This window comes from Oncorhynchus nerka, linkage group LG24 (genome assembly GCF_034236695.1).
Source record: "Oncorhynchus nerka isolate Pitt River linkage group LG24, Oner_Uvic_2.0, whole genome shotgun sequence".
Lineage (NCBI taxonomy): Eukaryota > Metazoa > Chordata > Actinopteri > Salmoniformes > Salmonidae > Oncorhynchus > Oncorhynchus nerka.
This window is the reverse complement of record NC_088419.1, coordinates 51,766,006-51,793,057: the sequence shown is the minus strand read 5'-3', so window position 1 is coordinate 51,793,057 and position 27,052 is coordinate 51,766,006. Positions and strand designations below refer to the sequence as shown.

The window sequence follows — 27,052 nt, the reverse complement described above, 5'->3', positions numbered from 1 at the left end:
CAAAAGTCCCACCACTGCAAGCTCAAATTGGTTAGATTGTCAAATCTGTAAATCATTTAGAGAACTATTAATCAAATGTGTACTCTGTAACAGTGCATAATCATCCGTGTGTAGGCGATGGCATGGAATGTTCTAAAAGTAGGTTTTGATTTGATTGTGGGCTCACTGCCGGGCAGCCGGGCGGGGACAAGGTGGCATGGGCCGCCAGCAAGCCGTGGGATGAGTGAAGGTCAGAGGAGCAGAGCGTGGGTTGCTGCTGGCTGACATAGGACATCAGGATGACAGCTTTGGCCGCCACGCATCGCCACTCTTTCTGATTCAGAATGATGTGCCAAGATGGACATCAACGCAGCGGGCATGTCTCAGGGTAACAGCCCCGCCTAGCATGTAGTGCCTGTCGACTTTAAATGGCACAACTGCACAATATCTTGTTCTGGGGAAGATGTAGCACTTTGGCATTTGTCATGCCTCGACGTCATTTGGCTACAATTCCAAGTGTCTGCAGGGCCCTCAGGAGAGAACAGGGCTCCTGTTTATATTTGTCACTAAGGCAACAAAACAATATATAGAAATAAACGGAATTCCTCCAAAGTTGTGTATTTCTGCCAACTTGACCATCAACTCTCACCCTCCGCAAATTGATGAGTCCAACCTGATGATACATTAAGACATGGCTAAAGCTCCCAGGGTATAAATAGCCTCCAAGGGCGCCAGGAAATTGTTTTCTGAGGAAAATAAAACCAGGGAGAGGTCGTGCACGCTAGCCAGTCATTAATCTGTAGTTGTGGGGGTGGGGGGTTGCTGCTAAACTTGTGTTTGCTTGCTAAACTTCTACTTTATTGAATGTTTTTTGTGACATTTGAAAGATTCTTTGTCCATGTTGTAACATTGTTTTTTTTACATTTTTACTAATGAACCATTCCATTGAAAAGTAGCAAACTGCAAATATTGGAATGGTTGAAAGGCCACAACTTAAATGGAAGTATGTGTACAATCATTGGCCTTGACAATAATAATTTCCCTCGTCTTTGCACACAAAGGCACAAATAGATTCATTCCAAGTCGACATGTAAAACAGCAGATCCCCCAATATCATTGGACATAGTTCACCTCTGAAAGCACATGGCAGTAAGCAAGCACATTTGAAATCTCCCGTTTAGGAGAGCCATTGACCGCACGTCTTGGCTCTGTCAGCATTGGAGAGGCAGATGGTACTCATGGACCTTCCTTTCCTTTACTTCCCCCTCCCTCTATTGTAGCCCGTATCTGCCAGCCCTCTGGGCTCTGTGGCCGGTTGTAGACTCAGTATTCTGTGTGTTTGGACACACACACACACACACACACACACACACACAAATGTATATAGGACCAGGTGGTTGTAATGTAAGGTGTCAGGTCTGGAGGTTGTGTACTGGACACACTACCTGAATTTATTAACCTTATGCGTTTTGCTGTCTCACGTACTCTTTTGTGACATCCATTATTCATACTCTGATTCTCTTGTCCTTGTCTTTCAGTGGGTTTGATCGGAATAATTGGCTTGATTTGATTAACACAGATTCATATTTCTGAGACGTGGACAACACGGTTCGCCTGACTGTTTGGGGGACTTGAGATGCATTGTTGTTTTGCATTATAGTTGAAGTTCTGTGTATGTATCCCGAGTAAGAATTCTGCCCTTGGAGCGTAGGTGGTATAACATGTAAGTTGGCGATGTTTTGTGTGAGTGTATTTTCTTCTACGTTTTAAATAGAGACATATACTGTAGATGGTGGGCTGGATTCAACTCCGTTGATTCCAGGGGGATTTTAAAATGTGTTGCTCTGGGAACACAATGGATTCATTATGGAATGGTTTTCCTCTGGCGTCCTCTGGCAAATTGACCCATTTTGTAGTGCACTGGAGCAGATGCCTGGACAAGGAAGTGAGGCCCGTGTGTGTGTGTGTGTGTGTGTGTGTGTGTGTGTGTGTGTGTGTGTGTGTGTGTGTGTGTGCGTGTACGTGTGCGTGCGCGTGCGTGTGCGTGTGCGTGTGTGTGTGTGTGTGTGTGCATGTGTGTGTGGTGTGTTACTAATCGCTGGAGCACACGTGCAGCAGGTCCCCATTACTGTCCTCACTCCACATCCTCGCTCAGAAGAGACTCCAGCCAAGTCCCAAACCCATCAGGCCTGTCGCATTGAAGAGCTTGGGTCCAGGCAGCTGCTTTTTCACTCGCTCCTAAATGCCACAATGTTTGGGAAATGAATGCGAGGAATCTTTACTGGCACTGCCGATGTGTGATGTCACGGCCGACGGCCCTGATAGAGCCATTAGGTTAATTTAATCGTTTCCTCCCGCTGAATTTAAAAGACGTTTATGGATCACACCGTATATATAATATATACATTGACAATTATATAATAAATATGATTTATTTTGCTGCATGCTTTCCCCTCTGCAGTTTTAACAACCTGGAACACAAAGGCATCTGACAACAATCAGAGAGGAAAAATGCATGAAAATAAACACCCTTGTTTGGAGTAGAGCTTCCTGGGTTTTGTGAAATGCTTCATTGAGTGCTTCTTATGTTCTGCAAGTGCCAATAAGGCAGATAAAAACAGGACAAAAGGTGCCTGGGAAGAAGTTTCCAAGACTGTTCAACTTAGCTATTTAGAAAGTGTTTGTACTGTAGGGTACTTGTTTCGGAGTTGGGTTAATCGGTCTACTTGATTTAATCCTCTCCCCGGAAGCAAATAAGGATACTCCGGGACAGCTTAGTTCCCTCCACCTCATAGTCCTCATATGGACACGTCAGACAGAACACTGGCGCTGACTGTTCCTCTGGTTTCAGTGAGCTTCACTGAGCAGAGTGGCGGGACAGAGCTGGGTGGCAGGACGCTGGCCTGCCTTAGGGGTACAGCCATGTTCCACAAAGAGGAAAAGCAAAACACATGTTGACAATCATGTTTTTTTTTTCTCCAGCATTTTGAATTATGGGTTAGCAAGAGGAAGTAACTTAACGTGATTGGATTTGGTGATACATTGGAAAAATGTGCACGAGCGTTCTCCCTTTTCCAGGTTTCAGTTTAGAACTGTTAAAAAGTACAGTTGCGTACTATGACTTAGCTTGCTTACCGTTTTTTTTTAAAACAGTATACATTTTTAAAAAAGTTAGGTGGTAGTTAGGCACCAATGTGTCACTTAACAGTGACCATATTGGGTAAACTGAAAATATTAAAATCACGATTACCAAATCCTTCTGACGCTGAGCCGCCAAAATGAATGATGTCTATTGTTCATCCTCTCAGAATGAACACCCATTTTTGTCTCCAAATGTTATTCTCAAACAACATATCTGCCAGGCATTAGTAGTGCGTTCAGTTTTACATGCTGAAATTTCATAATGCACATCATATGTAAATCAATTCAGCACGTCTCCCTCCCAAGTGTGTAGTGACACAGAACTAAGTCGATTTTATTATACCATTTGTCTTATTTGCAATTTCTTTTTGTTTTGCTATGGTGTTGTGTGATTCAAGGGACGTTTTGTAAGAGACCACCAATCGGGCAGCTCCATGATATTTGTATAATGAATATATTTTACGTGCTGCCTAATTTACGTGATTTAGTAAACGGTTGGTTCAAATAAAGGTGTCCGTGTAAAAATAATATGGGAATTGGCATTGATGCTCTGTCATTTTTTTATTGCAGAAATGAATGTGTGTAGGACTTCTGACAGTAAACTGCACTGTTGATGACATTACATACTCTGAAAAAGGTAAGCAAGAGAGAATTAAAAGTTTTTTTTATAGTATGTAAATAGAACAGAGAATGTGATTGTCAATCTTAACTTGTAAAAACTTCATCGAACTGTGAAGTACTCTGACAGTAAAAGCCCATCAGTGCAACACTGCCTTCTACTGGTCAGCTGGCAGAATTGGCTTTCTGCTTGAACTCTTTAGCTCTGTTTTCGTATCCTCAAATGTTCTAAGTGATTAGCTTGCAAGGCTCTCCCAACGCATCATCGGGGGCAAGCCACCTGCCCTCCAGGACACCTACAGCACCCAATGTCACAGGAAGGCCAAAAAGATCATCAAGGACAACAACCACCCGAGCCACTGCCTGTTCACCCCGCGATCATTCGGAAGGCAAGGTCAGTACAGGTGCATCAAAGCTGGGACCGAGAGACTGAAAAACGGCTTCTATTTCAAGGCCATCAGGCTGTTAAATAGCCATCACTAGCACATTAGAGGCTGCTGCCCTATATACATAAACTTAAAATCATTGGTAACTTTAATAATGGAACACTAATCACTTTAATAATGTTTACATATGTTGCATTACTCATCTCATATTATAAATATATATATATATACAGTATTCTATCTTATTCTACTGTATCTAAGTCTATGCCACTCTGACATTGCTCGTGCCAAATATATATATTCTTAATTCCATTCCTTTACTTTAGATTGTGTGTATTGTTAGATATTACTTATTAGATATTACTTATTAGATATTACTGCGCTGTTGGAGCTAGAAGCACAAGCATTTCGCTACACCCGCCCTAACGTCAGCTAAACACGTGACAGTACCATATCATACAACGTGATAACAGTTCACATCTATTCTCCTCAGTGACAATACTCAGTAGCAACCTCATGTGATTGTATTCTTATTATTCAACTTTTATCAAATCTACATATTTCATATTTTTATTTTTCAAATGTGCTTTTGAGGCGGAAATATCAACATTTTTGCTCAATTAAATGATCGTATATGATTCAGACCTGAGAGTTTTGTCTGTGCGGGTATGTGTCCTAAACTAATTCGTCTGTCAAACTTTAACCCAAAGTGCAAAGGGTTGTAATGAAGCCTTACAATTTGCGTCGCAAGTGATCATGGTGTAGACTGTAGAGGCTGTCTGGCCGCTGCTGACCTGGTGTGTACAGTGAACAGCCCCTCGCTGGCCGCGTGACGCGGCTTCCATCCCCTCTCACACACACACACACACACACACACACACACACACACACACACACACACACACACACACACACACACAACAAGTAACCAATCTGAACTTCACACAGCTCTGGTCTTTGCTAACAATCATCCCCACTAAATGTAACAGCAAAATGACTTACATTGCCAACCGTGGTCAGCTATGCATAACGAGAATAGGCGGTATTCATTTACTTGTGATTATATTCATCAAGGAAATCTTAACCTCTTGACTTTTAACTCAATAATACAGCTTGCATTGATATCCAGAAATGACCTGGACTGATCATTACAGAACAAAATAAAACATTACTAATTTATGGTGAAAAGGAATCATTTAGAGAAAATGGTCCCTGAAATCAAAAGTTCAAGGAAATAGCATGTTGCTCATTTAACATTGAGATGCATTGTAATATATTGCCTCACTTCATTGTCGTGATATCTTCATCGGAGATGCTACATTTATTTTAATAAGATAATTTTAATAAAGAATCCATATTTGTAAGGTTATATCAGAATCCCCATGCTTATCGTTTTTTGCGTCACCATTCTAGCCGTACATCTCAGCCATTCTGAGAAAGGTCGGGAACATCTCATTTCTTAACTTATTGGTGAACATAGTGTGCTAGAAAGTTTTTTTTTTTTAAGTAGTCACTTTGTCAAAAGGTGAAATGAGGATTACCTCCCTCCAAAACCACTCAGTGCAGTCTTTGGTCTTCAGTGTACCTGTGTACTTCTGTTCCCCTCCCCAAAGCGCTCTCCATATCTCTGGCGGAATCGAATTCCATAGCTGCTATATGCTACAATGGGAGAACTGTTTGATGGACGCTCTGTCTCCTTCTCCCTCCCCCGGTTCAGGTATTCCCCCTGATGAGGAACCTGAGCTTCAGAGAGCACCGGCCGGGCACCACCTCTCATGGCCCTCCAGCCCTGCTCAATGCACGCAACGACTCCGAAAAGAGAAAGCAGAGTATTACTGTACATCATATTTGTTACGGGATACAAAAGTGGGATGAAATATATATTTTTCATGTAATCGAATTTTAGATAGTGTTGATTGTACTACATGCAGTGGAGAACGTGGTTATGTACTCAAATCAAGATGAACATTTAACATTTCTAAAGGTGTGTATAGAATATCGTCTGTAATAGTACTCAACATTTGTTATGTTCTGCACTTTACACTCAATGTAAAGTGGTTTGGTTACTTACGTATCCATTTTTTAAAGGTGTGAAGTGTCTTCTGGACAGCATTGCTACACGCAGCCTTGAATTCCTCCACATAATGTCCGGACTCTGTCTAGATCAATTAATATAAGCAGTGTAAAGTAAGGCAGCCTGTAAAATGTAGCACCCCCATGTCCATTTTTATGGGCTTTAGAGGATCCTATTGTCTGGAGGTATTTATGCCAAAAGATAGACATTTGCCAGGAGAGGGAAAAGAGGGGGGGGGGGGGGGGCAAAACAAAACATCGCATGATAGTCTTTAAGCAGTTCCATCTGTCCGGCAGAAATTTCAGGCTAATAGCCTGTAGCGCTTCAGCCCACTGCCCTCACTCTCTCTCTCTACCTGACTCGGTCCTATTAAATCTCTCCACTCCTCAAAAAAAAAAAAAAAAAAGATGAGAAAGTCAGGAAAACAATCAGAACTTGTGCAGACCCAAGTCAACAGGGCTAGTGGTGGGGTGGTGATAATGAAGAACAAGCCCTAATTACAGAGGGAGAAAGAAATGACCCCAAGAACTCGGTGATGTGGAAAAAAAGCTCATCATTCTGGTGTGTGTTTTTTTTTTAAAGACTGCGCGCTCTGTGAGCAGATGACTGCCGCTCACCTTGCCACGGGGTCTGCTTGAGATTGGTTCATTGTCAAGGATTTTTTTTTTTTTTTTTACCCATGATTCCATATGGTATGGAGCGGGCTACATGTTGCCCAACATGCCAGTGCAAATGTTTTCTCAATTAGTTATCTTATCTCCGGTGAGTGCACCAGCATCAGATGAAGCTTGCTGACAGCGTAATGGCAGGCAAAACCACGGAAGGCTCCATCAAATGGCAGCTCTGCTACGACATCTCAGCCAGGACTTGGTGGATGGTAAGTTGGCAGCAACCGAAGCTGTTTTTTTCTTCCGCGTTCTTTCCCATTTGTTCTTTTAAAAAAACGTACCTCTTCTTTAGATCCTTCAAAAAAGACACAAAAACATTTTTTTTTTTACTCCATTCTTCAACTTCACATTGAGTGGATTTTAAAATAGTGGATGGTTTGTTTTTGTGTCTGTTGTCAATGTCAGTCCTCTCTGTAGGAGCCTTGTCACTCATGTCCCCTTGTTTTTTTCTCTTCCAAGTCTCTTGTCGTCTCAGTTCAGTATGCCAGTTCTGAAATATTGTTCTGCCGGCGCTGTGCTTATTTGTTCTTGTTCAGTGTTTAACATTAGTTTGTCTTCAGGAAAATAAATATCCATTTGCGGAGTAAATATTTTGTTCACAAAAAACTATTCATCTGCTGACTGTAATTCAACTTTTCTGCAGTGCACGGATGAGTCAGCCCTTGCCATAAGTAAACCAATATTTTGCCAGCTTCGGCTCGTGTCATCTAGTTAAGGAAGGTTGAGTGAAGGCGTTGAAAAAAAGGAACAAAAAGTGTTGCACCGTTTCTGTCAGACCTCTAGTTCATTCTAGTTTACCGAGTGTGCGGAGCATCGCACTCCGCTCCTGAGCTCTGACACGCAGCGGCAGCAATTAAAGCGCACAGAAGAAGAAAAAAAGAAAAAAAAACGTACCCTGGGACGAGTCGGACCCAGCGCCGGGGCAGATTAACTTGCTTGTTGTGGTCAGCGAGGCCAGACAACCTTTGACAGCCCTGTCGCTCCAGCAGCGATGGGGAGAGGTTAAAGTGGAAGGAGGGAGAGCGAAGGAGAAAAAAAGACGAGTGGAATTTGTAGACTTTGCTGAGAGACGAGGAGGGGTAGGGGGATTCACAGTAGTCTATTGTGGCCAGTAGATACAAATGAGCCCAGTCGGGTTGGATAAAAGGGCTTTGAAACTCCCAGTGCCCTGTGTTCATTAGGGGATGACTCGTTATCCCCGGCATCGTTATATTCCTATTATCTTTATTATTGCCAGCATAATTAGAATAATTATTTTTGGAAGGGGGAGTGTGGTGGCGAGCACTGGTCCTTTTCTCCACTGCAGGTTCCTTGCCAGATTGTATAAAATAAAGTAGTTGTAATTGCCAAGAGACAATGGCTGTATTATTCCTCTGTAAGAAGACCATGAACTTTAGAATTCCACTCCGCTGTCCCCCTCTCTCTGCCTCCCCCGCCCCCCGCTCCTCGCCCATGCCACCTCGTCCACAGCGGCAGTCAGCAAGCAGCGCTCCATGCCTGTGTGTAGGGAACTGATGACGGGCAGAAGGAGAGAAACGGGAGCATTTCTCTCCCTGTCACTTTCATTCGGAGTCCCTTCACTACAGAGGGAGACATGTCACAGAGGGGAAAGAGGTGGTAGTGGTGGTTTAGTTTTCGTACGGAAAGGGGTAGAGATGTGTGGGCATTCCTCACTGTCGCTTTCTCCCCCTCTCTCTGGGGCCATGGGCTGAAGACGGGATGTTCCCCAGTTCGTGGACTTGCTCATTTTGAGTCATCTCTTGCTGCTTTAAAAAAATTATCCTCTAAAAGAAAATTAAGCTTTCAGTTGGTCTCTTGCACATGTTCTTACAAAAATGTAATTAAAGTTGATTTACTTGTTAAAAAGTCGCCTCATGAGATATGGTAGTTGTATGTATGTGTATGTGTGAGTATGTAAAATCACCTGTAAAATCCACCATGCAACGCAGGGATATATATATATATATATATATATATGACAATGTCTATTCCTGCGTTGCATGTTGGGTTGTACAGGTGATTTTGTGAGCAGTAATTGCACATTAATGAATCAGTATTGTGTTTAAAGCAGTATAAGTACTGAAGAGCTATGAATTAATTTAGTCATCAGTCAATAGACATTTGTCAATACATAATCTGGTGTTGAATTTCAAAGATGCTACCTACCTTGCATTTATTTAGCTAATGTAAAATACATCATTAAGTGTTTTTGACATTTCAATTCTATAAAACACCATGTATTTTCTGCGACTGTTTATGTTAATATGTTGGTAAATGTAGTGAAGCAATGTTGCATGAGTGTTGCAATTCATTATTGATTTACTCTGAAAATGTGATTTATATGTTTCTACAACCACTGTTTGTTGTATTAGGGAAACATGTATCAGTAACACCATATTTGTTTCTAAATCAGTAGCTCACTTGGAAAATGTCCTATCTTGTGCCAATACTAAAAATCTGCTTTAAAAAATGTGGAATGTTAAATGTATTAGGTGGTTGACCAAGGAAACCGAGATGACGTTTCTTCAAATGGATCGTGTCCTCGCTGTATTAATAAAGAAAGAGTCAAAGGTTTACAATGACATGGTTATTATGGGAATGCTGCGGGATGGTTTCCAGTTTAGAAGAGGCGGAGTGGAGGCTGTTTTTATTAATTACCATCCATGTGCTCCCATTCACTTGAATTAGTCAACAGTTGCTTCGACTAATTTAATCCCCCTGAAATGTTATATCAGATTTTTTTAATGGCGCTGGAGGTTAAATTCGGTTACAGCGGAAAGAGGATTATATGTTTAGTTTCAGAGCCACAGCTCTAGTAATTATTTCAGATGATTAGCACAGACTGTGTGGAATTCATCCGTTTTATTTGAGCTCAAATGTTATTTGGCATTCATCATATTTAATGGAAGTAGGTCTGACCATTTTGCCCATCTCTGCTCTCTTTATAATAATTCAAATGGATATAATTTGCTTCAAGGTTTGCCACGTTGTTACCATTGCAAGTTAGACGTCTTGTATTTGACAGGGCAAAACCCTCATCGCCCACATTGTAAATATAAGTCCACATTTTCCAATTAGTAATTCATTGAGCTTTGTTTTCTAGCTTTGTCAGCTTTCGGACTTTGCTACATCAACTGATGATTGGTCTATGTGATCCTGCTGTATACCTAAATGTGTATTATTTCATGTTAATTTTAGTGAGCATTTCACCTCGGCTGTGGTTTCCACACATTTGCCGCTATCTCGTTAAATACTGGGGATGTAGACTCCATCCTCTACTTTTTTTTCATTGACTACACTGGCAAAACAGCTTGCTTTACTTGAAATGCATTTCAGAATTACGAGGTATGACATGGGCTTTTTTAGTGGGCCATCTTGTACATTAATTTATACTTCATGAGTTTCATCCTTGTAAGGTTTGTTCATAAAGGGGCTTTCATGATGACCAGTTCAAATGCACATCAGAAGTGCGTGCCTCCCCGGCTCAGTCAGTCCTGGTCGAGCTACGCTCTTGTAAAATACTCCAAAGTACAAAATACTCCAAAGTACAACATACTCCAAAGTACTAGGACTAGTATCCAAATGATACTAGTCATAAGTGTTGCCCTTTCAGTCTGCACACCTCACCTCCACCTCGCCTCCTGTGTGCCTACTTTTCTACTGAACTTGCTCGGTTTGTCTCTACTTCAAACTTCCTATGGTCTATTTAAAGTAACCGTTCCTGTCTTTTTAAATGTGGTTATATTCTCCATTATTTGGAAATATTGTCCAGTAGCAGGCATCAACGAAGTATTACCTTTTTTCCTGATATAGATCCTATTCTATTTTCCATGTGCCCTGTACATTTCACGTGTTACTCGTCATTTAGCGTTTTGAGAGGTGGCGGGGCCGGGGCTCTCTGTGTGCGGTGGCTGTGCGGAGCAGCTCTATGTGATAAAGGCACCCAGGCTTTGTTTGAAGTCGGCCACTCTAATTAACCCTGTTTGTGCCTGAGCCATGGGGGCTGCGGGCTGACCCGCCAGTGTGTTAACGCTGCACTCATGTCATATTTTACCACCGGAGGGACTAATGGGATTTCAGCTGCACGACAAGTGCCGCTCCTATAATCCACTTGTCAGTGAGCAGACCCCCCCCCCCCCCCACACACACCCCCACCAGGCAAATGTGCACAGTGTGAGTGTACAGTATTCACTCCTACTGTAAGTAGTGGGCATATGAGTGTGTGAGAGCCAGTGGTAGAGAGGGGGGATGGCATGAGGGAATTAAATAATGACCATAGTCATTTACCACCACCCCCAACTGCCTCCCTAACCCTGCAACTATAGCTATCATATTTATTTGGAGTGGGGGAAAAATCATGCCCTGCACCTGATCTGACACTTTCAAATAACTGGGAATTAGTGTCTCATCACCTTTATTATGTGTTGCCTCTAAATGAAGCTCAAAGCTAAAAAGGGAGAAAATGAATCTGAGATCCAAAGAACAAACTGTCACGTATTTGTTTCAGCAGATGTTCTTCATAATTGGTGTTCATTATTTTGTCATCTAATTGCAATTGTTTATTCAGGAATCAAATGATTCAATTGAATTGCTCTCCTGGGGCACCGCAGATCAAACTCTGATTTGCCAACTTGATGAATCAGGCTTTGTGTCCGTAAAGATGCAGCGGCATTGTGCTCACAAGTTGTCTTTGTTCTGTGTGAAGTCGTGTTCATTAGCCAGCCCTCACATCTATTCTGATAACATGGGACCATTGCATCCAGAGTCACAGGTTAAAGGGATACTTCAGAATTGAGGCCCTTTATCAGATGAACTCGTAGATAGCATTTTTAAGTCTCTGTGTGCTGTTTGAAGGATGTTGCTAACTCTCGTGCAATTGCTAACTAGCGTTCAACTGCACCGGGTAGATGGCAGCCAGAGTGTATGGAAGCTGAAGACATCCTACAGTAGTTCTTCCACGGCCTGCATACTCACCAGACATGTCACCAACCATTGAGCATGTTTGTGATGCTCCGGATGGACGCGTACGACAACGGCGTGTACCCGTTTCCCGCCATTATATAGAAACTTCGCACAGCCGTTGAAGAGGAGTGCGACAACGTTCCACAGGCCCCAATCAACAGACTGATCAACTCATGAAAAGGAGATGTGTCGTGCTGCAGGAGGCGAATGGTGGTCACACCAGATACACTGACTGGTTTTCTGATCCACTCCCTTACCTTTTTTTAAAAAGTTGTCTGACCAACAGTTGCATGTCTGTATTCCCAGTCATGTGACATCCATAGATTAAGCCCTAATGAATTTATTTCAATTGACTGATTTCCTCATGAACTGTAACTCAGTCAAATCTTTGAAATTGTTGCATGTTGCGTTTTACATTTGTGTTCAGTGTAGATAAAGGGCCTCAATGCCAAAATCCCGAAGTATCCCTTTATGGCTGAATCTACGGGTGCCCAAAAACAAGTCTAGATAGTGTGAAATCGCCAGAAGTCCATGTGGCTGTATGATAAATCAAGTTAGCACTGTAAGAAAGAAGATGTTTCCAGATTGCTTATGACAGTGTCTCATATTTGAAAAAAAAGAATCATTGTTGCAGAAGTGAGCAGTTTTGGGTTTTAAATGTCGGCTTTATGCTCATTTCAAATGCTTAAACGTCAATATTGTATTACTCCACACGATCGGAGATGGCAAATGAGCAGTTTGGCGCATTTTAGCAACTCAATTTATCTGCCGTTCCACCATGTTACTGTCACAAAAGACGTGGAACTGTCAGTGTTTGGGCCGTGTTCGTCCTACCTGTGCGTTGCCCATGTGGTGCAGTTACCGTGTTAGCATCATATTGTGCACAAGATGTTTCCAATTTGGTCTCTTCTATGGACTGGAGAGAGATGATTAGAGGGGAGGAAATTGGAGGATTAAAATTGTCTGCTTGAACTTCCGGAACACTGCATGCTTGCTCTCCTTCACTCTCCTGCTCTCTCGCTGCCAGAGCAGCCATAGGCCCTACAGCCTGGGAAATTGTCTACCGGTTCACATAGACTTCCAGACTAGGTGTGTGTGCGTGTTCACCGGGTGGTGCACAGTGTAAAATAGCTCCCAGTGTGCGTCAGGCTGTCAGCTGGGTCTGTATCAACGGCCTGTTATGAGTCACTTCTCTCCCAGGGTAATGATGGGAATTGGTCATTGTGTGACCCTGCTAGACGCTAGCGGGCAGGTACTGTATGTTTGGCCACAATAAGATTAGAAATGTTAGTAGTTTGTCCTCTAGAATAGTTTATGTCTAGGAGGTTTTAATGACTCGTTGTTCTACATTCACACTGAACTAGAAAGTAAAAATGTCGCTGTTATATATTGTTTGCAAATGATCGTATTCTGTATAGTTGTGTTTGGTGCTATAATTTCAAATCTTGGTAAATTAGCTCATCTTTGTTGATCTACCGCTACAGTGGTCTGTGCAAGTTGAGGAATAGTGTTTATTTTGAGTTACTTGACTTTCTAGTCTGGATGGGATTTCAGGCTCTTCGGCTTCTTTTTGCAATATAGTATTGGAACATTCTGAATGACTAGCAGAAGGCCGTAATATCCGTTCATATGTTGAGTGTCTCAGGCAGAAACCCATGCCTCAGGGTGTCTTGGCTTTCTTTGTGTTGCAACGTATATCTGAAGCGAAAGACCATATAGGAGACAAGTACCATTTAGAATCTACTGCTCATGTTGCCACCTCATGTACTTGGCCTTTTGTTACAGTACATTTCGAATATGCTTATTTCTGGTAATATTACAAATTTGGTATCGGAGAATTCTCACCCATAGTGACAATCTGACGCTGTTCTTGGATACAGGCGGATCTTGATGAGGCTGAGTGGAGGGCTGCTCTCATTTGGCACCTGGTGATGTTGTTGGCTTGTGACCAGGAGAAGAGCAGGAAGGAGAAAATCGTCTTTGGGTCGAGCTTGCATGTTAAAATAGACACAAACTGAGGTTGAGACGTTTGGGATTCAGCCCAGGCTATTTGACAAAGCATTCATACCTTATTTGATCTTATTGTTTATATCATCATTTCTTATAGATTATCACGGTCTTATCCACAAAGCACATGAGTACAGTTTTTAAATGTTTTTTTTTTAGGGGATAGATCAGCTATGAAATTAGCAGAGAGACTTGAAGTCTATCAAATAACATTACTTCATACATCATTTCTAATCCATTTATTATGCCCCTTCTCCCCTGGTTGGAGGACTTGGTGGAAAATGTAAAAATGCTCTCTTTTTTTCTCTCTCTCTCTATCTCTCTCTCTACACACACACACAAAAGTATGTGGACACCCCTTCCAAATAGTGGATTCGGCTATTTCAGCCACACCCGTTGCTGACAGGTGCATAAAATCGAGCACACATTCATGCAATCTCCATAGACAAACATTGGCAGTAGAATGGTCTTACCGAAGAGCTCAGTGACTTTCAACGTGGCACTGTCATAGGGTGCCACCTTTCCAACAAGTCAGCTCGTCAAATTTCTGCCCTGCTAGAGCTGCCCCGGTCAACTAAGTGCTGTTATTGTGAAGTGGAAAAGTATAGGAGCAACAATGGATCAACCGCAAAGTGGTAGGCCACACAAGCTCACAAAATGGGAGTGCTGAAGTGTGTAGCGTGTAAAAATCATCTGTCCTCAGTTGCAACACTCACTACTGAGTTCCAAACTGCCTCTGGAAGCAACGTCAGCATAATAACTATTATTCGGGAGCTTCATGAAATGGGTTTCCATGGCCACGCAGCCGCAAATAAGATCACCATGCGCAATGCCAAGTGTCGGCTGGAGTGGTGTAAAGCTCACCGCCATCTGACTCTGGAGCAGTGGAAAGGTGTTCTCTGGAGTCCGACGGACAAATCTGGGTTTGGCAGATGCCAGGAGAACGCTACCTGCCCAAAAGCATAGTGCCAACTGTAAAGTTTGGCGGAGGAGGAATAATGGTCTGGAACTGTTTTTCATGATTCGGGCTAGGTCCCTTAGTTCCAGTGATTCTGTGCTTCCAACTTTGTGGCAACTGTTTGGGGAAGACCCTTTCCCGTTTCAGCATGACAATGCCCCAGTGCACAGAGCGAAGGCCATACAGAAGTGGTTTGTCGAGATCGGTGTGGAAGAACTTGACTGGCCTTCACAGAGCCCTGACCTCGACCCCATCGAAAACACCTTTGGTCTGAATTGTAACGCCGACTGCGAGCCAGGCCTAATCACTCCAATCTTAATTGCAACCCTCAGGTGTCCAGAGACGAACCAATCTCTCCCTGTACACTACCATTTTACGATTTCCTTTTGCAATACGGTTATGTCTTACAAGGGTCTTGAACCCCTCTGTACAATTTTAAACGGGGTTGCCCTAAAAATAAATACTTGACCTAAGAGTGTAATCCTTTCTCTTTGGTTGATGGTGGTTTTTCAGATATCGTAAAAGGACTGTTTGTAGGTCCATCTGAACACAGACATTATGATTTAACAACCACTCCTGGACCCGACTCCAAAAGCGAGCCACCAATGGACGGTACCAAAAGAGATGGATCTATTGATTCACTTTCCCCGTGGCAGTCTGCACAGGGCTGACTGTTCAGTGCCCCGTATATTGAGCATTCTTTTTGTGGCAAGAGTTGTATTTAATAGTTTCAATTGAAAACGGAGTGATGCGTCAATTGTTTTGTACATCAATTCATAAATCCGATCACATGGTAACTAGTGATTATGTTAAGATTTAAAAAATAAAATCTGTAAGCAACTGTCTTGAATTCTATACGGCATAGTTATCAAACTGATCCATTTTACGATTTATACTCGTCATTTTATGCCATGCATGGTTTTCCACTGGAGACAGGAATGAATTGATTTGTCTTTCTCTTTTGAGTTATTGCCATCTTCCATTTTTGTGGCAGAGCTGTTGTGAGTTGGTTTTACTTTTGCTTTGAGCCAAACATCTACATACACCTTTGTTAATTGCTTGCATGACAATTTTGCTGTCCTTATTTACGTCATTCATCAACATGATACCTTCCTTGTATCTTTTCCAAGAAAATGTCTCTTTCCTATGTCAGTACATTGGAGTTTAGCCATGTTACCTGCTGTGATATTTGAAATTGGAGTTGTAACCAATTCTGTATGGCTTCATTTAAAAAAGAGGGATACTTTAAACGGGGATCAATTGTCAATCCCCCAGAAATGGTTGGTTTTAATCTGAATAACGGCAATAAGACCGCTTTTGGACATTGAATGTGCCTCTCTTTGTAGCCTGCTGGAGAACCAGTTTGGAAACAAAATTGTTTTACTATCGTTAAGTTCTGAACAGAACCGTAATTTTTCCCCCTTCCGTTCCACTTTTCTGACCAGCAAGATAAAGTTCTGAATGGTTTATATTGTTCCTTTTTAAACTAGAGAGTAGAGGTCGACCGATTACGATTTGTCAACGCCGATGCCGATACCGATTATTGGAGGACAAAAAAAGCCGATGCCAATTTTTATATATATATTTGTAATAATGACAATTACAACAATACTGAATGAACACTTATTTTAACTTAATATAATACTCAAATATATAATGAAACATGTTCAATTTGGTTTAAATAATGCAAAAACACAGTGTTGGAGAAGAAAGTAAAAGTGCAATATGTGCCATGTAAAAAAGCTAACGTTTAAGTTCCTTGCTCAGAACATGAGAACATATGAAAGCTGGTGGTTCCTTTAACATGAGTCTTCAATGTTCCCAGTTAAGAGGTTTTAAGTTGTAATTATTATAGGAATTATAGGACTATTTCTCTCTATACCATTTCTATTTCATATACATTTGACAATTGGATGTTCTTATAGGCACTATAGTATTGCCAGCCTAATCTCGGGAGTTAATAGGCTTGAAGTCATAAACAGCGCTATGCTTCAAGCATTGCGAAGAGCTGCTGGCAAACGCAGGAAAGAGCTGTTTGAATGAATGCTTACAAGCCTGCTGCTGCCTACCACTGCTCAGTCAGACTGCTCTATCAAATATCAAATCATAGACTTAATTATAATATAATAAACACACAGAAATACAAGCCTTAGGTCATTAATATGGTCAAATCCGGAAACTATATTTCAAAAACCAAAAGTTTATTCTTTCAGTGAAATACGAAACCGTTCCATATTTTATCTAACGGGTGGCATCCATAAGTCTAAATATTGCTGTTATATTGCACAACCTTCAATGTTATGTCCTAATTATGTAAAATTATGGCAAATTAATTACGGTCTGTGTTAGGAAGAAATGGTCTTCACACAGTTTGCAACGAGCCAGGCAGCCCAAACTGCTGCATATACCCTGACTCTGCTTGCACAGAACGCAAAAGAAATGGCATAATTTCCCTAGTTAATATTGTCTGCTAACATTAATTTCTTTTAACTAAATATGCAGGTTTAAAAATATATACTTGTGTATTGATTTTAAGAAAGGCATTGATGTTTATGGTTAGGTACATTCGTGCAACGACAGTGCTTTTTTCGCAAATGCGCTTGTTAAATCATCACCCGTTTGGCGAAGTAGGCTGTGATTCAGTGATAAATTAACAGGCACCACATTGATTAATTGCAACTCAGGACAATCTAGTTAAACTAGTAATATCATCAACCATGTGTAGTTAACTAGTGATTATGTTAAGATTGATCGTTTTTTATAAGATAAGTTTAATGCTAGCTAGCAACTTAACTTGGCTCCTTGCTGCACTCGTGTAACGGGTGGCCATCCTGCCACGTAGTTTCCTCGTGGAGTGCAAAAATGCCGATTACCGATTGTGAAAACTTGAAATCGGCCCTAATTAATCGGCCATGGCGATTAATCGGTCGACCTCTATTTTAAACCTCTGAAATAATGTTTAAAAAAAAAATACATTTAGTGCAATATTAAATTACTTAACCAATCAGTGCAGATAGAGCAGCTTGCTATGGAGTGGGCAAGCTATTTACATGCATTGGACAGACTAGTGTATGGCATGAGATACGACAAATATTTTGCGGGTGGGGAGAGAGCGAGAGAGGGTGGAGGAGGCTTCGTTTGAAGTGCTGGGCATCTTGTTGTTATGACATGAGGACTTATAATAAATAAGTATGGTGACATCGGGCAACCTTATTTTATACCTCTTGGCAATGCAAAGCTCTTAGAAGTAACTGTTTTATTATATATTTTTTATATATTTTCAAAACCGCCCCGTTTGAGTACCCGATTTCTTTATCTTCTTCCGCGCCGTTTTAAGTGGTCCCATTTTGGTGAATATATATTTTGGAAGTGTTAAAGGCTCCCAATGCTTTTTTTCCCCAGACATTTTTATTTAATGTTGATATTGATCTGGTGTGTTTTAATTGGTCAGTGTAGCAGTACCAGCTCCTAAAGAGTCTTAAGATGTATCAATTAAACCCCCCCCCCTCGTGACCTTCGCTACGATCAGCTTCCAAATGTAGGCGGGAGGGAAACAGGACTCCACCTTAGACTGCCCGTACTGTAACGTGCTGCATCACTAATTCATTTATTTTGTCATTCAAATGGAAGGCTTAAGGTACATCTGATTTTAAATTAGTTGGAAGTGTTTCGAAAGCTTCACTAGTGTCAAAATGTTGTCCCCCCCCTCTTTTTCTTTTTCAACCTGTCTCCCTCTCTCTTGCTCTGTCTGTCTAAGCCACACTCCTCTCTGCTGTAGAATGAAGGGATCAATTGTGTGGAAGAGATGCGTGTGAAATCCCTCATGTCTGGGCCTGGGATGGGGAGGTGGTTGGTTGAGGGAGGGGGGTGTGGGTCATGGGTCACTGTGTGAGAAAAAGGCCCCCTTTCTATTCTTGGCATGGCTCTGCAAGGAACGCCACCCACCACCCCCTCCTTCCCTCTATATGTTTATCCCACCCTCCACTTCCAGCCCACCCCGTTCCCCTACCCCTCTCTCTCGCTATACCCGTCTCTATGTCCCTCCCCAGAGAACGATGGCTACTGGCCAAGACAGCTGGTTCTTTGGGCCAGTCTGGTGCCGTTTTCCAAGGCTTGGATTGTTGGGGGCTTGTCTTGCTGGGGGGACAATGGGAGTTGAAGAAGATGCTCCCACTCCCACTCTGTGTGCCCATGATGGGCCTGAGACTCACAGAAACCAACCTCTTCTGCCGCAACTACACTGAACCAAAATAGAAACGCCGCATGTAAAGTGTTGGTCCTATGTTTCATGAGCTGAAATAAAAGATCCATATGCACAAATGTTTTTATTTCTGTACAATTTTATGCACAAATTAGTTTACGTCCCTGTTAGTGAGCATTTCACCTTTGCCAAGATAATCCAGCCACCTAACAGGTGGATATCTGGCATATCTGGCAAGATATCTTGGCATATCAAGAAGCTGATTAAACAGCATGACTATTACACAGGTGCACCCTGTGCTGGGGGCAATAAAATGCCACTCTAATAGGTGCAGTTTTGTCACACAACACAATGCTACATATGTCTCATGTTTTGAGTGGGCATGGAATTGGAATGCTGACGGCAGGAATGTCCACCAGAGCTGTTGCCAGATAATTAAATGTTCATACCATTTATGGAATTTGGACCTCCAACTAGCCTCACTACTGCAGACCACGTGTGTGGCGTCGTGGGGGCGAGCGGTTTGCTGATGTCAACGTTGTGAGCAGAGTGCCCCATGGGGGCGGTGGGGTTGTAGTATTGGTAGGCATAACCTATGCACAACGAACCCAATTGCATTTTATTGATGGCAATTTGAACGCACAGAGAAAACCGTGACAAGATCTTGAGGCCTATTATCATGCCATTCATCCGCCGCCATCATCTCAGTTTCTGCATGATAATGCACAGCCTCATGTCGCAAGGATCTGAACACAATTCCTGAAAGCTGAAAATATCCCCGTTCTTCCATGGCCCCCACACTCACCAGACATGTCACCCATTGAGCATGTTTGGGATGCCCTGGATCGATGTGTACGACAGCTTGTTCCAGTTCCCGCCAATATCCAGCAACTTTGCACAGCCATTCCACAGGAAACATTCCACAGGTCACAATAAACAGCCTGATCACCTCTATGCGAAAGAGATGTGTCGCGCTGAATGAGGGAAATAGACTGACTGGTTTTCTGATCCATGCTCCTACTTTTTTTTAAGGTATCTGTGACCAAAATATGCATATCTGTATTCCCAGTCATGTGAAATTCATCGATTTAGGGTTTAATTGATTTATTTCAATTAACTGATTTCCTTAATATGAACTTTAACTCAGTAAAATCTTTGCAATTGTTGCATGTTGTGTTTATATTTTTGTTCAGTATATATCAGTGACTGACCCACTGCAATTTCCGCTCTGGGAGATCGTTGATTTAATCCAAAGCCAAGGGAAGGATTTATGTTAGTCGGTTAGTTACGTGTTACACATGTTGGATCTTAATTTGAGCCAGTTTGCTACAGCAGGAAAGGGTTGGAGTTGATCCATTTCTCGTTACGGAAAATCAAGTCTGAAATTGCTGTGGCAATTACAAACTTCGGAAGCCTTTTTCAACCTCAAATAAACAACTCGTTTTAAATCTCCTGCATTCTCCTGCAACAGGGTGATCAAGTTCAATTACTAAATTACACTACACTTGTAACGTGTCGAATTGTTCATCTTCACATTCTTACTGTCGATGGGCTGGCTTCCTTCATTATCCCCCAGTGCATTAGTGTTTAGCTTAGTGGCAGGTGTATGAGTGGAAACACAGCCTCTGTAGCTCTCTACCACACTGTGCTTAGTGCTGCGGAGCTCACTTTGGTTGAGTGGGATGGCGGATGTGAGTGGTATCACTCACCAGAGATCCAGACTCTGCCTCTGTCTTTCTTTCTCTCCGTCTCTTTCTCCCTCACTCTCTTTTCCTGTACCCCCCCCCCCCTCCTTTCTCATCTCCCTCCCTAAGAGGAGAGCGGTAAACCTGAGGGGAGCGGTGCTGAACAAAGTGGGGATTGTTTTTCCCTCTGTCATGGCTCTGTGCCACCCAAGGCACAATATCAAACAATCATGGACACTGGCTCCTGCGTATGCTCTCTCCCACAGTTTGGTTACGCTCTGTTTTCCAGCCCTGGCTGTTTCCCTGCCTCCAACCAGCAATGCTCCTTTGTTTGTTTGCAGAGTTTACTGAACTTCTAGCCATAATAAAACCTATAAGCCAATAAGCGTTTACCGTCTCCTCTTACTGTATATATACTCGTGTATGACTGGTATTGATTTGAAAAAGTGTGTTCTTTTGGGAGTTTTCCTTTTGTGATGGTCCCAGAAAAAAAGGAAAAGGATTACAGAAATGCCATCTGGTATTTGGAAGAGGTGTGTGTGTGTGTGTGTGTGTGTACGTGTCGGAAAGTGATCATTTTCTCTCCATACCTCTCCTCTTGGTCTCTAGCCACCCACCACTTTGCTGCCAAAAAAAAGGTGTCAGTCTCTCCAGTAAAAGGGAGGTAGGGGGGTGTTTGGTGTTGCGTGAGGGAGAGATGGTTTATTGGCAGATCTGGATCGTTGCCCGTATTTATTAACTCTTCTCTTGCCACTCTCTCCATCTTCCTCTAACATGTCATTTCCCAAGTTTGAACTGAAGGCGCGATACAGTTGGGAATATTGGCAATGTCCACTTTTTCCCTTTTTCATAATGTGGAATCACAGTCATGAGCCATTAGCAGGACTGTGAATGTGATGCAGGTGGTGCATTAACGCGGAGATGTCTACCACTAACTCCCATCTCTTCCTTTTCATTACAATCAGAGATGGGACATCTCCCTGTGTCAGTAGTTGTAAATGAGGAATTGGCTGCAGAAACCTCCCCGCGGTTGAAATTGTAGACCTCGTATTTCACTGTTTTGGCCTTACACCCCTATGTATAATGGTCCCTGTGACTTTGGCATAGTGAAATGAGTAATTCCATCTGATTGTGGGCTCTGTGAAGCCCCAGTGTTGCCCAGCTTCAGGTCTCACTAACTGACATGTGAAAAGGGTAATCCTCTCTGTTTGGCCCCAGACCCAATTCATTCCGAAAGGCATGAAATATGAACTGTGGGGTGCACAGCTGGTTAAGCTCAGGGTAGTGTGTGTGTGTGTGTGTGTGTGTGTGTGTGTGTGTTGTGTGTGTTTGTGTGTGTTTGTGTGTGTTTGTGTGTGTGTGTGTGTGTGTGTGTGTGTGTGTGTGTGTGTGTGTGTGTGTGTGTGTGTGTGTGTGTGTGTGTGAAGGAGAGATCTCTCGTCTAAACATGATACGGCATAATGGTTTCATCTCAATAATTGTTGATCTTTTTTTTTTTTTTTAATCAAAGCCTCAGTTCTATATTTCAGATTTTTCTCTTCACACACCAGTACCAAGCCATTAGCATCTTCTTTTCAATGATTGCTAATGCATCCGCTGTGTGGTTGTGTGCTATTGCTGACCCATTAAGACTTTAAAACCAATCACACTGATTACCAGAAAAGCCCACTAACAATTTAACAAATGAGCTGGCTATTCCAGCAAATAAAATCAAGATTGCTACTTAGTTCATTAAAAGTGGCGGGGCTAGATTAGTTGAGCTAATGCGGGCGGTGATTTGGGGCTTTGACTGTTTGGTGGCTGGGTGGCAAGGCTGCGGGGACACACAGAGGGCAGCGGCGGATTTGATTTGAAACGAGAAGAGAAGAGCCCCACCCTAATGATTACTGTGGCACCCTGCCCAACGCGTCACACGGTATCAGAGTTGGCCTAATTACCAGAGGTCACGGAAGTGCCACTCTCATGCAACCCTCTCTGCCTTATATGTAGCGGATGGGCCTTTCTCCCCCCTAGAACCCGGTCAATATGGTTTTTTAAAAACGTTTTAATCTTTTTTTGTGCGTGTGTGGGGGGGGGGAAATGAAAAAGTTGAATTGTAGTTGAACTGTTCCATACTGAAATCTCATAAATTGACATCCAAAGCAGCGATTGTCCCAAAAATATGCTTCAAATGTTGATTTCTTACATTGTGCATGACACATCATGGGAATGGCCGCAAGCGTTCAGATCAGCATGAGAATATTTAAAAAATCCTATTTATGGAATATTGCTTATCGATGGAAGTATCGGCCGACACCGATAGTGTTAAAAGGCCCCTATCCTCCGACAATATCGGTGAACCGATATATCGGTCGGGCTCTACTCACCCTGACATATTGGTGAAGTATCTAAACAAAGTGTTTCTACATCTGCAGTTTAACTGGCAGGGGATCACAGAATGACTTCTCATTTGTTGTAGAAGCATCTGTCTATTGCCTATTTCACTTAGCTAAAACCCTGCAGGTTCAGCTTCTACTCTGAAGTCTAAACTGCGCCTGATCATCTGATGGGAGTAAAAAGATGCTTGGAGGAGTTTCTCAGCATCCCAAATCATGCAGGGTCAGCTAATTCCCCATCAGCGCTAATGTAGAATGATCAGCCTTTTTATCTGCGTGTGTAAAACTCCTACTCCGTTTTGTCCCGTGGCAAGCCTTTCACCCCCCCCCCTTCCTCCTATCTAATTAAGTTGATTCAGAGCGGTGCCTGTTTAGGCGCAGGGCCCCATTACTTATGGCTGTCCAGCCAGGGGCACCCGCTGACCCCACGAGCCTGTCGCCCATGTTCCACACGCCTCCGACGGGGAGCCGCCGACCCCTCAACCCAGGGGAGAGCGAACAGCTGGTGGGGGCATCTCCAGAGGCCGCTGTCCTCCCCTCAACTCTCAACCCACCCGCCCCTCTCCTCTCAAAAAGACAGGAAGTTCTCACAGGGGGGACTGTCCTTGTTTACTCTCTACTCATAGTGAGCAGAGCCATGGAGAACAGCTCTGTAGTTGCTCCTCACTCTGATCTCAGCGCAGTGGTAGGTGGAGTGAGAGGGAGATGGTGACGTGGTGGCCGTAAAAGTGGAGGTTGACTGTAAGGGATCCAGAGGACTGGCTGGCTGGCCCCTCTCCTCCCCCCGTGGCGGATTAAGCTGGCAGCTAGCTGCAGCCGGGGGACAGGCTGCCACTGGCCACTCCAAGGTGACCCCTGGCAAAGCTGGCAGCACATCTGTAGCCCTGCCTGGCACATCCAGGAGCTCCAGGCCCCCACACTGGCTGTCCGGGCCGGCTGGCTGGGAGTCTTAGCAGGGGGCCGGCTGTCCTCCTGCTGCCTGGCATGGGGGTAGAGGGTAGGACACAGAATGTGGTTAGGGTACGGAGCACATACTGGGAAGTCGGGGAGCTAGGACAGAAAGGAGATGGTGGAAAACTGGGGAAGATGCAAAAATGTTTGTTTTTTTAAACAACCTGACAGTCCATCATTTCCAAATATCAGATCCTAGATGGACAGATGCAGACAGACCGACACAGAGGTCAAGGAAAGACCTTACAGCCGAGAGTAATAGGGATGCGTTCTCTCTTTCTACATTTAGATCTTGCTGTGAGCTTGCGAGTACATATTAGTGTTGTTTTTGGATGATGAAAGGAAAACCACAGCAACATATCTGTTTACCATGGGGTGGTAGTGATGATGGTGGTGGGGGAGCCAGCGAAGGCAGCCATCTGTTCAGAGGAGCAAGGTGACCCACTGGGCTGGCAGACAAGGCAGGCAGGTGTCCACACATTACAGCCACATGGGCTCCCTTTACAGGGTCTACAGTATGTACAACAACAATATGCTCTATGTTTTCTTTGAGCACACTGGGGAGAAAATGGTGGTCAGCTAAGCTGAATCCACACCGGTACAGTCAGTGTAGTCATGGCACGATGGGCCCTTCCTCCCAGCCCCTCAACCTCCACTGTGGCCTGGAGAAAGTGAGAGAGGCGGCCTGCCTCCTAAAGTGGATACATCCTCCTGCAATCAGTGGGCCCGGCCGCGATCCTCCTCGCCCCAAATCCAAGCCATCCGCCGGGGGAACGCAGAGCAGGTCCTCCTTAACTCTAATTGTTTCCACCTTCCCGCTGAATGAGTTGCGGTACCACCTCCTCTCCACTTGGCCCTTGTCACAGACTATTTTTTAGAATCTCAATGGAGATATTTGTTGCATAGCTGTTTTATTTAGCTTCCCGAATCCAACTGCTTTATCAGCCGTGTATTGCTATGAAAAGCAGCCTGTTTTGCTTTGGTAAGCGGTGGCCATACCTGTGATCAGAGCCGGAGGTTTTTCCAAAAAACTGCCAATTAGCTTTTTTTTAAACATTGGGGTTATTATTCAGAGCCAGTGTAAAGTACAGTACCTGTTCAATTGGATTCATCTTTCTGAGTGTACTCTATGCTATTTGGAGTTAGTGGGCTGGCCAGGTATTTGCCCAGGTGCCTGGGCTGTAGAGAGTTTGAAACCAGACAAGGCTGTGGGAGCCCAGGACTGATGGTTGACTGGGAGAATTAATGAACCAGATTAGGTGTCCCAGGCCAGCCACAAGCTGCAGGGAGGGGGAGAGTGGGGGGAACCCATATCCTTGTCCTTCCCGGGCCACCCGTCCCAGACAGTCCCTGTTGGAGTTTGTTTTAGACCCAACACTCCTCTTCCTCACAGAGCGAATAAAAGGGCCATTTGTGGGGTGAATGAAAAGGCTCATTAAAAAAGTGGAACAATGAAGTGGGAGAAAGACGGGCGCAGAGGCCTTAATTAAGCCTGTATATGACTGTAGATGGAGTACAGCCCAGCTGAAGATCTGTGTTATTCCTGGCTCTATGTGGTCAGTATTAATATCACTGGAGCTGTGGGGATGGCCCTCTGGCTCAGTTTACACACCTCGCTGTGGGAACCACTGGTCAGCCAGACCTCATAGCCCAGGATACCCCCTGCTGGTGGGGTTGTGGTGGCAGAGGATTATTTCTCTTCAAGGAGAAGTTCACTTTTTTACAACCAAATCTCAATTTGAAGTAAATCGTCTGTTATAGAAGGTTCCAGACACTTTTTGGGCGATTTTGCTTGGTTTTGAGAAACTTACCCCACTCGCGATACACTTCCTCATTGCTTGTTCTGCAGTATGGAGCAATAAAATGCAATTGTGTTCATTGTCTGTAGCTTATGCCTGCCCATACTATAACCCCACTGCCATCATGGGGCACTCTGTTCACAATGTTGACATCAGCAAACTGCTCGCCCACACGACGCCATGCCAATGGTCTGCGGTTGTGAGGCCGGTTGGCCGTACTGCCAAGTTCTCTAAAATTACTTTGGAGGCGGCTTATGGTAGAGAAATTAGCATTCAATTCTCTGGCAACAGCTCTGGTGGACATTCCTGCAGTCAGCATGCAAATTACACGCTCCCTCAAAACTTGAGACATCTGTGGCATTGTGTTGTGTGACAAAACTGCACATTTGAATGGCCTTTTATTGTCCCCAGCACAAGGTGCACCTGTGTAATGATCATGCTGTTTAAATCAGATTCTTGATATGCCACACCTGTCAGGTGGATGGATTCTCTTGGCAAAGGTGAAATGCTCACTAACAAGGATATAAACAAATTTGTGCACAACATTTGAGAGAAGTAAGCTTTTTGTGCGTATAGAACATTTCTGGGATCTTTTATTTCAGCTCATGAGACATGGGAGCAACACTACATGTTTATGTTTTTGTTCAGTGTAGCAGCAGGCTACACTGAGAATGGAACAGCTGGATAGGGGAAACTGTTTGAGTCACACAAAATGGAATATAACTTAGCGGCTACAGTTCGGAATGACATTTTCATGTGTACAACGTCTAAAGACCTGCATCACTATACTGAGAGCGTTTCCATTTCTAAAAGGAGTATTTGGGTGTTTTTGGAGCTCCCCAATACTGCTCAACGATGATGAGGTAGTTGGTTGGCTGTAAGTTGGCTGTAAGTTTCTCAAAAACAACCATTTGCAACAACAACAAAAACTGTCTGGACACAACTATAACATGCCATTTTACATCCAAAATACAGATTTGGTTGAAAAAAGTCACTTTTCTTTAAACAGAGAAAAACCTACACTTTGATTTGATAAATGAAAGACCTATTCACTTGAAATAAGTATCGCTCTCAGGCTGATTATATACAGTAGGTGAATAACAGATGATGGAATCCACGATGGGGCTTCTTCAAAACCCCGGAACTCTGTGACTTTGACCTCTGTGTTTTGCATGCACTCCGCTAGGGTTGAGCTCATAAAGAGACAGTGAAGTCACCACGGCTGACCCTCGCGTGGCCCGACCTCTC

The 27,052-nt window shown here is 43.3% G+C and overlaps 1 protein-coding gene and 1 long non-coding RNA gene across 2 annotated transcripts in view; one reads left to right on the top strand and one right to left on the bottom strand.

Annotated features, from left to right (window-relative positions):
- Window positions 1-3,668: 3,668 nt before the first annotated feature.
- Window positions 3,669-8,098, bottom strand: LOC135564316 (uncharacterized). The gene is made up of 2 exons (XR_010460915.1): window positions 6,196-8,098; window positions 3,669-5,933 (listed from the first exon to the last, which is right to left on the bottom strand). It is a non-coding gene; the product is annotated as an uncharacterized LOC135564316 (long non-coding RNA).
- Window positions 6,916-27,052, top strand: part of LOC115108117 (nuclear factor I/A) — a 179,016-nt gene continuing 158,879 nt past the window's right edge. Inside the window, 1 exon segment of the mRNA XM_029632097.2 lies at window positions 6,916-7,075. Within this exon segment, the coding sequence (XP_029487957.2) occupies window positions 6,980-7,075 (96 nt within the window). The 5' untranslated portion in view covers window positions 6,916-6,979.